We start from the raw sequence: 11,189 nt of genomic DNA, 5'->3' as shown, positions 1-11,189 counted from the left end.
AGGGTTACACGAGAAAAAATTGGCTTGGTAAGCTCCCATCGAACGATTTTGTAATGTTCAGTAGGAAGTTATGTTTAGAAGGTACCTACCAAATAGAACTGTAAAAAACACACACCAAGTTCTTTGATTCAAAATCTTCAATTTTGAAGATTTTAATAGTAATTTTTCTATCTTTTTTTATGATTAAATAAAAAAGGTAAAGAAAAAAACTTTTAAAAGAAAAAAACTCTAAAACCTAATATCTATTGATTCAATCCCTCACAAAATTCAAAAGGAGATAAATATAAAGAGAGAGAGAGAGAGAGAGAGAGAGAAAAGAAGAGAAGAAGAAGAAGAAGAAGTAGTGAGTTTTTTATCCCTTGGGTTGTGGAGAAGATGGTGGGTGTGGAAAGTAATTCGATGAGGGTATCAATGTAATTTTTTCTCTTTAAAAAAAAATTTTAATATTAAGTGGGCCCCGGAGAGCATATATGATGGGCTTTATATATAACTAAAACTGCGTACTCTTCTTCTTAATCACTCAGATAGACAAAAATGGACGATTTTACCCCTCTCTCCCTCTCACTGTCACTCATCCTCATCGTCTTCCTCATATACGTCAATCGTAAGCGGAAACCGTCAACCACTGTTACTCCTCCGTCACCTCGAAAGCTCCCCATACTCGGCCATCTCCACCTCCTCACGGACATGCCACACCACTCTCTCTTCCATCTCTCCAACAAACTGGGACCCATCATCTATCTCCAACTCGGCCAAATCCCGACTCTCGTCATCTCATCCGCTCGACTCGCCCGAGAAATCCTCAAAACCCATGATCAAGCCTTCGCAAGCCGACCCCAACTCATCTCAGCTCAGTATCTCTCCTTCGGCTGCTCAGACATCACTTTCTCCCCTTACGGTCCTTACTGGCGCCAAGCCAGGAAGATTTGCGTGACCGAGTTACTCAACCTCAAACGAGTCAGCTCTTTTCAACTCGTCCGAAACGAAGAAGTGAACCGTTTACTCAGTTCTGTCTCAAAGGCGTCTGGGTCCGAAACAGATATGAGCGAGCGATTCTTTGACTTAGCTAATGACGTCTTGTGTCGTGTCGCGTTTGGGAAGAGATTCATGGGCGAGTCGAATCGGTTACCAGAAATTCTGACTGAGTCCCAAGCGTTGTTTGCCGGCTTTAGTGTCGCCGATTTTTATCCAGGATTGGAGTGGGTCAACTCGGTGACCGGGTTGAAACGGAGGTTGATGAAGAACTTGAGTGATTTGCGAGCGGTTTGTGACGAGATCATTGGTGAGCATCTCGAGAAGAGAAACGTAACGGGCGATATGTCGGGACGAGAAGATTTCGTAGACGTTTTGCTTCGTGTGCAAAAGAGTGGGGACTTGGAGGTGCCGATCACAGACGATAATCTTAAAGCACTTGTTCTGGTACTTCCCAAGTTTTCTTTCTTTTGTGTTTCTTAACTTTTATCCTATCTATTTAAGACACGTGTCCACTTGGTCCCACGTAGTAAATCTGGTCTAGAACAAACACCGTACATATTTCTTAGGGATCTGTTAATGACGACTTTTAGGAATATCAAGAGGACTAGTGCGTAAACGTATCTCGAAATTTTGTTTCGAGATACGTATAAAATTCTATATACGAACGAATCTAAAGTCAAGAACATGTGGGACCCACCGAAAGTGTTTATAAACTCACGACTTTGGCGTGTTATTGTGGTTAAGGAATTTTCTCTCTACCTTTTTGTGAAGAGTCGTGCTGGGGTGACACAACGGGAGCCACAAGAGTGGCCGTAGATGCTTTTCCGCGAGATATGAGTAAAAAGCATCTACGGTTATGTGCGCGCCACCACATCATTTTTATCACTTTTGTGTCTACATTTGTGTCATTCCAGCATTTTCGTTTTGTGAATGTCACTATAGCGTATTGTGAAGTTGTAAGATGTGTTGTTGACAAGAGAGGTATCTTTGCCTTTAAAGTCTTGAGTATATCCCCTAAAAAGGGTAGGAGAAGCCAATTAGTAATGAAATTTCATACCTTTTTGTTGTGGTTGTCAAAACAATGTTTAACACTTGAATAAGCTATCTTTGACACTATTATTACAAAAGGTACACACACCCATGGGCCCATATTTGTTACCAAGTTCATGAATTTTATGTGTCACCCTCTCTAACATACACTTCCTGATGTGGCATGGGTTAGAACCATAGATCTTTTTCCTTGGGATACACAACTATAGATATTTATGGGGAGTCAAAAAATCATGACTTTTTATTTTTCGAAAAATCATGGATGGAATGAAATGTTAGATCAAGTTTCATGTTAGGAGGTGGTGGATTTTTACATCTCCTTTATTCAAAAAATGCTACCCTCAAGTATGAGAAGGAAAGATGTTCATGGAAAAGAGTATCCCTAGAAAATGTACTAATCCGTAGGAAATTTGTGTTTTTACTCCCATCTCAATCGTTTGACAAACATCATCGTGGATCGTTTAAGATTAGAAAATCCTTTTTTTTTTTTGTTTTTTAAATGTGAAAGAATATGTTATATTGAGAACTTTCAATTATTTGGTAAAATTTGTTTACTTGATTATTTAAGAATTATATGCATATCACATGATTTGATTTTGACTTAAATCATCTTTGCTGATAAACTATGAGAAAGTCAATTGAGATGGTTTGGACAAATTCAACGGAGATCAATTATAACATCTGTTATAAGAAATATTTAAGTTGAAGATTCTAAAAGAACGAAAGTAAGACCTAAAATAATGTAAATGTAGACAGTAAAACTAGATAAGAACTCGTTCTCAATATAGGAAGACTGGGCTTTGGACATAGTGTAACGGAGGAAGATAATTCGTTTAGCCAATCCCAAATCTTTGGGATAAGACTTTGTCTTTGTTATTGTTGTCCTTTCTTGTCGAATGTCAAATTGCAAATTATATTACTAATTATTGCACATAATTGTGTAATAGGACATGTTTGTTGCTGGAACTGATACAACCTCAGCTACACTAGAATGGACCATGACAGAGCTAGCTAGACACCCAAGTGTGATGAAGAAAGCACAAGAAGAAGTGAGAAATGTTGCTAGGAAGAAAGGAGAAGTCGACGAAAGCGATCTCCCTCAACTTACCTACATGAAGTCTGTTATAAAGGAAACTCTACGGTTACACCCTCCGGTCCCACTCCTTGTTCCTCGAGAATCTATAGAGAAATGCACCATCGATGGCTACGATATACCTGCAAAAACCCGAGTCTTTATCAACACTTTTACAATTGGGCGCGATCCACAATCATGGGACAAGCCTTTAGACTACAATCCTGATAGGTTCATTGGCACTAACATTGATGTTAAGGGTCAAGACTTTGAATTACTACCCTTTGGAGGAGGGAGGAGGGGTTGCCCGGGATATTCCTTTGGGTTGGCTACAATAGAGATTGCTCTCGCGAGGCTACTGTATCATTTCGATTGGGCATTGCCACATGGCGTCGGAGCTGATGATGTGGACTTGAGTGAGATTTTCGGGCTAGCCACTAGAAAGAAAGTTTCACTAGTTCTTATACCAATAATCAATAAGGAGTATGAGTTCAAGGGAGGTGATGCTTTGAAGTAAGTTCTTATACTTCTAAATGTGCTTAAATGGTTATATCCCATATGTACACTAAAGCTTAGTGATATATAGTTGCAGTGATGCTAGTAGAGCTGCTACATAAGTATGACATTTTCCTCATGGAGTAAAACTCGTCCTCAAGTTTGATTGAACACGTATTTTGGAAAACATTTATGATTGAGTCCTATACATGCTTACTTTGACTCATTTCTTTAAAATAATACGAAATGATATTAAGGGTGCACATTGGATTGGGTCAAACCGAGAACCAAACCAAACCAAGGCATTTCAGATTGGTTTGGTTTGGTTTTAGCTCATCGGTTCTATTCTGATTTACAATTTTATAGGGGGCAGGTTCGACAGCCAACGTTAGGGAGCCAAGACGTTTGTCCTATGTGACTTAAAAGTTTCGGATTGAGTTGATTTTTGGTGAGGAGATCATCCTTACTAAAAATCAGGCAAATATGACACTTCTAAGTCCATCAAAAGTGGTTTAGAATTATGAACCGTCGATTTTTTACCGAAAATTTGTAAATCACTTTTGAGGGACTTAGAAGTTTCAAATTCGGCTGATTTTTGGTGAGGAGGATCTCCTCACCATAGAGATCATCCTCACAAAAAATCAGCTCAATACGAAACTTTTAAGCCACATAGGATAAATGTGTTGGCTCTCTAAGGTTGGCTACTGAATGCCACCCTACATATATGTACATTTATTTAACAAATAAAACTAAATATAACAAAAAGAGCTCTCACTGTGTGCTTTCTGTATTCTAACAAATTTAATCACCAATCTGAGTGTTTCAAATGACATAGCCTTAATCATCTAATGAGTTTCAATTTTGGAAAAATCACTCATGTTGTTAACTAGATAATTGAGGTTATAGAGATATTAATATTATATTGCCAATGCCATTCTCTTTGTTGCGCCTTTTGACTGAAATCATTGATGGCCGTAGATTTTTTAGCCGTAAGATTTGATAATTGGTGCCTTGATATCTATGTTTAGGAGGAGTCATTTTTTTCTCATAGACTCCACAGACTCCTCAATGCTTGCCATGTCAAACATACAAGCGTAGTTTTGTAATTAACAAGGGTACTTTTGTAAATTAGTAATGCTATTCAATACACGCGGGTATATGCAATTGGTGGATCCAAGATTTCTGTGAGCTCTGCGAGTAATTTATTTTTTCGTTTAGGAGATCTGAGAATCAAGCGGTGCCAAACCAAACTAAGGTCGGTTTGGGTTAGTTCTAAGGGGTAGTCGGTTTGGTTCCAGTTTTGAATTTGTAGAACCGATCAAGTTCAGTTCAGTTCCAATTTTATCCCCAACTCGCATTAAACCAAACCAAACCGTGTGCACCCCTACAAAATATCACATATCTCCTCATCCGTTAAAGAACTTTTCAAAAAATTTGATAAAAGCAGATTGATGCAAGTCGATGAGGATAACAATATGCATTTATCTGATCATTCATCCCTTTTGATTAATTAATTATGTTTTTTTCCTTGCTTAGACGAACAACTTCTTCATTGTTCATATTTTTGTCAAAGATTGGTGATGGGTCCCAATTTAAGTTTTGTAGCTCAAGATCCATCGTATCAACATCAACTAAATTTATATCATCCCCAAATCTCCAATTTTCAATGATTGTTTGAAGTGTAACATAAACAATTAGTTGCCTCAATTTCTTATCCATCTCAACATCATAGGCACTCCAATCCATGAGAAAACAATAGTTCAATGATTGCCTCGATGCAATGTTTCAGTCGGGAAAAAAACCCAAGGCAATCACAACTGAAACATTCTGAGACAATTTTAATGTTTCGGGGTCAATTTTTTGTCCTGGTCTCGGCCGAAACCAGAATTCATATGACGAAATATTCTGAAATGATACAAAACTTTAAACTATTGCCTCAAAGATCAGCTAGAGTCAGAAAATTTAATCAGATTGTGAGTTTCCTGCGTTCATCAAGTAGACAACTTACAGAATGTTTTTGGTCTTAAAACAACCAAAAAGAATGTCTATGTACATGGACACAAAGACCTTCTTGCACACCAAAGCACTAATGCTTCCTCTTTATTTCAACCGTTCAACAACAGAAACACACCACACACATTTGTTATTTCTCTCCGAAATTCAGTGCTGGCTCCCACTGAAAATCGTTTACTGCTACATATACATCGTAGTAGCGGACGAGACTTATTCATAGCAAATCCTACTTTTAGTTACATAATTCACCAATTTCCCACAAACCCCGAAGATTATATCAAATTCAGACTTATTTCTATCAACGGGTACGTGCCAAGCTTTATTGTTAGGTAACTTTGATTAACACTTCCAGCAAGAAGCGGCGACGATGGGCTTCAATTTCCATCCAAGTACCAAACATCCCTTCTCTTCCACAATTGTGTAACCTTCACAAACCTTAACCTTCCCAAGCCAATTCTTGGCCTGTGCCATCATCTTAATCGGTGAAGGTTGAAACCCTGCCCTACTCATCCTCCTACGCCACTGGTCAACCCTTTCGTGCCGCTCAACCCTCGCTGGTCCCTCGCAGCTCACTATGTTCTTAATCTCCTCTGCAAAGTAGAATTGTTCCATCTTGGCACGTCGTGTGTCATACTTTGGTAGCATGGCATCGAGTGAGTCGAAAATTGCAGAATAGTAATGCAATGCTTCCATAAACCTCCCTAGAAAAAAAGGTCCGTTATGGCTTGAGTCCTGCTCAACTAGAACTAGAACCTTCGGTGAGAGCTCGTGAATTATTTGTAAGACAGAGTTGAGTGCTCCTCGACTCTCTTTCACCACACAATGCAATTGTAGGATGCTATTGACAACAAGCACCTCACCCTCGAAGCACTTGATGTCGTTAGGATTCAAGTTCTCTAAATTACTTTCCACTGCTGAGAACTCAAAATTTATTCCCAAGATTTGTGCGTAAGCCTCTAGCTCATCGCCAATGGTTTGGAGATGGGCAGCACATTGTCCGACACCCGTTATGCGAAGACGGTGAGGCGGTTGACCTGCACGATTGGCGAGGCTGTCGATCAGCTTACGCCACTGATGGCCATGTGGTAGACCCATTGTCATTCCCAAGTCAACCACATGAACCAAACTCTCTCCCTCAAAGACTTCCAATATTGATGTATTTGCCACAAAGTGTCCGAATTGAATATACGGGCAAACATCATAAACAAGGCCTAAAGCCTCTTCTCTCTTCTCCAAGGCAACACCTATCGAATTCATCGTGGGGGCTACAACACCGACTGCCCCAAGTGGTTGAACCAAAGCAAGGCGGTCGGCTAGGCCTTGAACAAAACAAGATGCAACACGTTGGAAAGAAGTACCAAAAACCAAAGCATTGGCCCGAAGTTCAGACAATAGTGCCGAGGCATGAGACCTGTCACGACATGCCACAGCCTCGGCACAAGCAATGAGTAATTGAACCAATCTCATCCCATCTCCGCTTCCTTCCTCAACTTTATTGCTATCTCTTCCAATCATGGCCTCTGCTGCCTCTTCAACGGCCTCGGCTGCCATGAACCTTTGTGTATAAGTCCGTACGTGATCACGGAACTGGAGCCTTGGCAAGCTATTCAAGCTATTAGTACTACTCGTGCGGCTGATATTATTGCTTCCACCACTATAAGGCCCACTATTAGTACCACCACTATAAAGCCCACTATTACTGCCAATTGATTCGTCACCGCTTAGTGTTAGCCTGAGCTTCTTATGGTTCCTTGTGTCTTCCGACGCCGGGAGGAACCAAGTGGACCCACTGTTCTCCAATGTGGGTAGATAAGGGAAAGGATAGAAAGCCATGGCTGAAAGACTAAGATCAAGACAACCACCCATAACATCACTCCTCTCATCATTGTAGAGCTCATTTACCATGTAGAGACCAGCAGACATCTTAAGAAACTTTTGTGTTTTTCTCTCTCTTTTTTCTAAAGATATACAATAAAGCCCCAAAGTCTCATCTAAAATGTATGTAGATTTATAGCTCTCTCATGGTTTTCATAGGCAGGGTGACATTAACTATGTTGTAATATTAAAATCAAAAATCAAAAATCGAATTTTGCCTCCCTTGAGAGAAGCAGAAGAGAGTAAGCAATGATATCACATGGTTGCCCATCCCATTCATAGTATTCTTACAAAGCTTTTGGACCTTTATAATTTGTCTCTCTCTTAATCTGTTTCCGGCATAGTTGGACACTAATTATATAATGTAGAATCTTCATTGGCCAATGAATTAGTCTATGTTCTTTATTTTGTATTTTTGAAAATTTTAATGATTGTGATCCAGTTAAAAACTGATCAGGTCTCGCATTTTGGCCCCTAGCCTAGATGGTACGAGCCTCGTGTGTGATGGCTAGCACATTTGCTCAACATCCCACTTTAATTGTAGGGTTAACGATCACCTACTTATCCGAACCAATCATCGTCTTCTCTATCTTGTTTACGTTCAAAAGAACAATGGAGATTGGAAGATCAAAATCATATGTTAAGGTTGATCATTTGGCGTGATTGGTAAAGTCGGTAGGGCCCAACATATGTTGTGACACATTCCATAGCTTGTAAATGACAATAGTATTGTAAAACCATAGATAAAGCCCAAATGAACCATTTTTTGCCCCTATAGCCGGCCTTGGAATAAAAACTGACTAAATCTCTTCACATGGAAGTTAAAAGTAAACATTAAAGTACAGTAAAAAAAAAAAAAAACAGAATTTACTGAGGTCGGCAACAAGAAGATTCCCATCTTTACCATGTATGGAGTATGAGGATTCTGCACCGACTATACTAAGAAATTATTCATATTATATATCATAGCATCTTAGGTATTTTTTAACTTTTGTATCTAATCATGGCATCTTAGGTGGTTTAAAATTTTATGAACAAGAACTATGGATTCTCCTTGAAATTTCCGAAATAATCCTTGGAGTATATACCATGGTCCCACAACTACCTATTTTATACATCTTGTGCAATGGCCAAAAATGAAATAAAATAGACAAATCTGCTCTTGAATCAGTCAGAGACCGCGTTGCATTGTTTGACAACCATATAACAATCCAACATCGGCACTGTCACAAAGTTCTCCAAATGTTTACAAAATTCGGAAAAGAATTAACAAATAAGAGATCAGCCAATTAATTGGCGAATCAACAATTTCTCAATTAATCACCAAATAACGTAAAAATTTTACCCTTCAACCTCAATATTTTATCATCTTCAACATTCAAATCTCAAGAATAAGATAATCGTTTTGGGGAGGCTGAAGATGATGGGTTTGGGGAAGAAACATGAAGATGTGTTTGATGATTTGGTGGGAGTAGGGCCCCTTCACAACAAGATCAACTGAGTAACAGGTAGTCTTACATCTTTAATAAATGTAAATTAATTATGAAAAAAGGAGCTAAAAGAATGGAAATTAGAGCATTTCATTTCACTAATTTTATGCTCATGATAAAGAATACATCCGAAGTGGGCGGAGAGAAAATGAACAATCAAATAATCAAATATTGAACAGGAGAGAAATGTCTCTCAGAGCATCAGAAATTTTTTAATCTTACAGAAGCGCAGGTATACCCCAACACTTTCCAAAACAGGCCTTGAAGAACCTCACTCAAGAACAATGCCCACGCTGTACTAATGGGGACCGTACCTTGCTCTTGTGCTGCCACTTGGATTGATCAAACGATGATTGTAGATCCCACATAATGATTGGGTGACACTGACCTCAAATCTTATACAACACAAATATACAACAGAATTGCCTTGTCTTCTCCAACTCAGTAAGAGAACTCATGGCCTCGAAGCGAGATATACTTCTTGACCCAGATTGCAATGTCCTCGGCACAGGCATGGGCTTGCGGGGTCTTGAGGAGCATGTCAAGAGTGGCGAATTCATGCACAGCATCCTTGTACTCAAGGACTGGTGCATCAACATTCACTTTTCGTAGCTCCTCTGAGTATGTGATTGCACGTTCTCGCATCCAATCAAGTTCTGCCACTACTGTCAATGTTGGCGGCATGGACTTCAGTGGAGGTTCCCGACCAGGAATGAGAGGATTTGCAGCAGGGTGGTCCAGGCTGAACTCCTTCTCGGGTAGGAAAAGCTTCCATGCAAGTATGCACGTGGCCTTGTCATAGAAGTAGGAATTTGCCAGCTTGATCTCCGAATGTGTCGGGATACTCCCAATGAAGAATGGGTACATAAGGACCTGAGCCACAACTTTGACGGCATCCAGATGGTTACCTGACTCCACTGTCTTTCGAGCCACATAGTCTGCAATGTTTGCACCGCAGCTCACTCCAAGGAGAACACACCTGTTTCAATGAAGTGTTGCATTATTAGAACAACAAATCCAAACAAAGAAAAGATATGAATAAAAAATAAAAAAAAGCTAACTACTATTTTTTTGGAATAAAAAAGCTAAGAAACCAATTTTCCCTCAATTGAAATTTAATCAAATAGGATTTAAATTGAATTTTTGGATGTTCAGTGAGTTGCATAGAATCAAAACCCTACAATTGTATGATTTAAACAACATTGTCGCTATGTTTATCCATAGTTATCGACCAAATCTAAATCACAATAGGCTTTCTCCATGCAGCATTTTTTCAAGAAATTCATAAAGTTCATTTTTTAATTCAACCCTTCAACATTATTGTGATTGGTGTCGAAAACCCTAACCCTAGAGTGAGATTGGGAATCTGAATCAGATGTAGCAATAGCAGTATCGGGGAGGAAAATTCGAATCGAGAGAGAAGTTAAGGGATCAATGTGAATATCTTTGGTGGCTACGCCGTCTGTGAAGGAAGGATTAGCAGCGGAGATGGATTCTTCGGGTCGAGAAGTAATGCCGAAGAGATCGTTATCATCAAATTGGGTTTGAATTCGGTTCTGTAATCTGTGTTTTAGAAGCAATTTGCAGAACACACTGTAGAGTTTTACAGCGACGCTTGGCATCTCTCTCTCTCTCTCTCTCTCTCTCTCTCTCTGTAATTTGAAGATGAGCTTTTCAGGTAAATTCATGGCGATTAGGGTCAAATGAAGATCGGTTTCTTTCGTTTTTCCATCCTCTTCTTTATCAGTGTTTCAGAGCTTCTCTCTGTCACGTGATCGACTCCTGTCGTTGTCAGGATCGAAAATGCAAAATGAAGCAGAAGGCTGTGTTTGGATTGAGAGAAACGGAGAGAAGAGAAGAGAAAAAAAAAAGAGTTTTCTTTCTCTCCAAAAATGGAGAGAAGAGTAGAGAAATGGGGAGAAACACTTTTAAAATATTATATAATTTCAATTCTGCCCAATATTTTAAAATTTTAAACTTGTCCTAAATTCTCTCCTCACAATCCAAACATGGTGGAGAAAAAAATGAGTTTCTCTTCTCTCAATTCAAACCAAGCCTAAAATTCAGATTTCAGATATTATATATAGTCCCTCCATGTTTTCAAACTAATGGTATGCCCTCTTGAACTCGGTCTTCTCTGATAGACTGATAGAAAATTACTTGAATACTCTCATCTCCAACCTCTAGCCAACTTTATTATTTTCTTTGTTTTTTTTTTT

At 39.1% G+C, this 11,189-nt stretch overlaps 2 protein-coding genes and 1 pseudogene across 2 annotated transcripts; 1 reads left to right on the top strand and 2 right to left on the bottom strand.

Moving 5' to 3' along the window:
* Positions 1-493: 493 nt before the first annotated feature.
* LOC147395064 (tryptamine 5-hydroxylase-like) lies at positions 494-3,763 on the top strand. The gene is made up of 2 exons (XM_086453890.1): positions 494-1,419; positions 2,973-3,763. Exons 1-2 carry the CDS (start codon positions 535-537, stop codon positions 3,612-3,614), a joined length of 1,527 nt encoding a protein of 508 aa, XP_086310016.1. The 5' UTR covers positions 494-534; the 3' UTR covers positions 3,615-3,763.
* Positions 3,764-5,560: 1,797 nt separating this feature from the next.
* Positions 5,561-7,538, bottom strand: LOC147395063 (GRAS family protein RAD1-like). The gene has a single exon (XM_086454355.1). It carries the CDS (start codon positions 7,526-7,528, stop codon positions 5,945-5,947), a length of 1,584 nt encoding a protein of 527 aa, XP_086310481.1. The 5' UTR covers positions 7,529-7,538; the 3' UTR covers positions 5,561-5,944.
* Positions 7,539-8,762: 1,224 nt separating this feature from the next.
* LOC147395062 (putative carboxylesterase 11 pseudogene) lies at positions 8,763-10,838 on the bottom strand (annotated as a pseudogene).
* Positions 10,839-11,189: the final 351 nt, after the last annotated feature.

The sequence above is a fragment of the Akebia trifoliata genome, chromosome 9 (assembly GCF_017979445.1).
Source record: "Akebia trifoliata isolate Shusen 1 chromosome 9, ASM1797944v1, whole genome shotgun sequence".
NCBI classification, from domain to species: domain Eukaryota; kingdom Viridiplantae; phylum Streptophyta; class Magnoliopsida; order Ranunculales; family Lardizabalaceae; genus Akebia; species Akebia trifoliata.
Note: the sequence above shows the minus strand (reverse complement) of the source record. Positions and strands in the feature narration are given on the sequence as shown.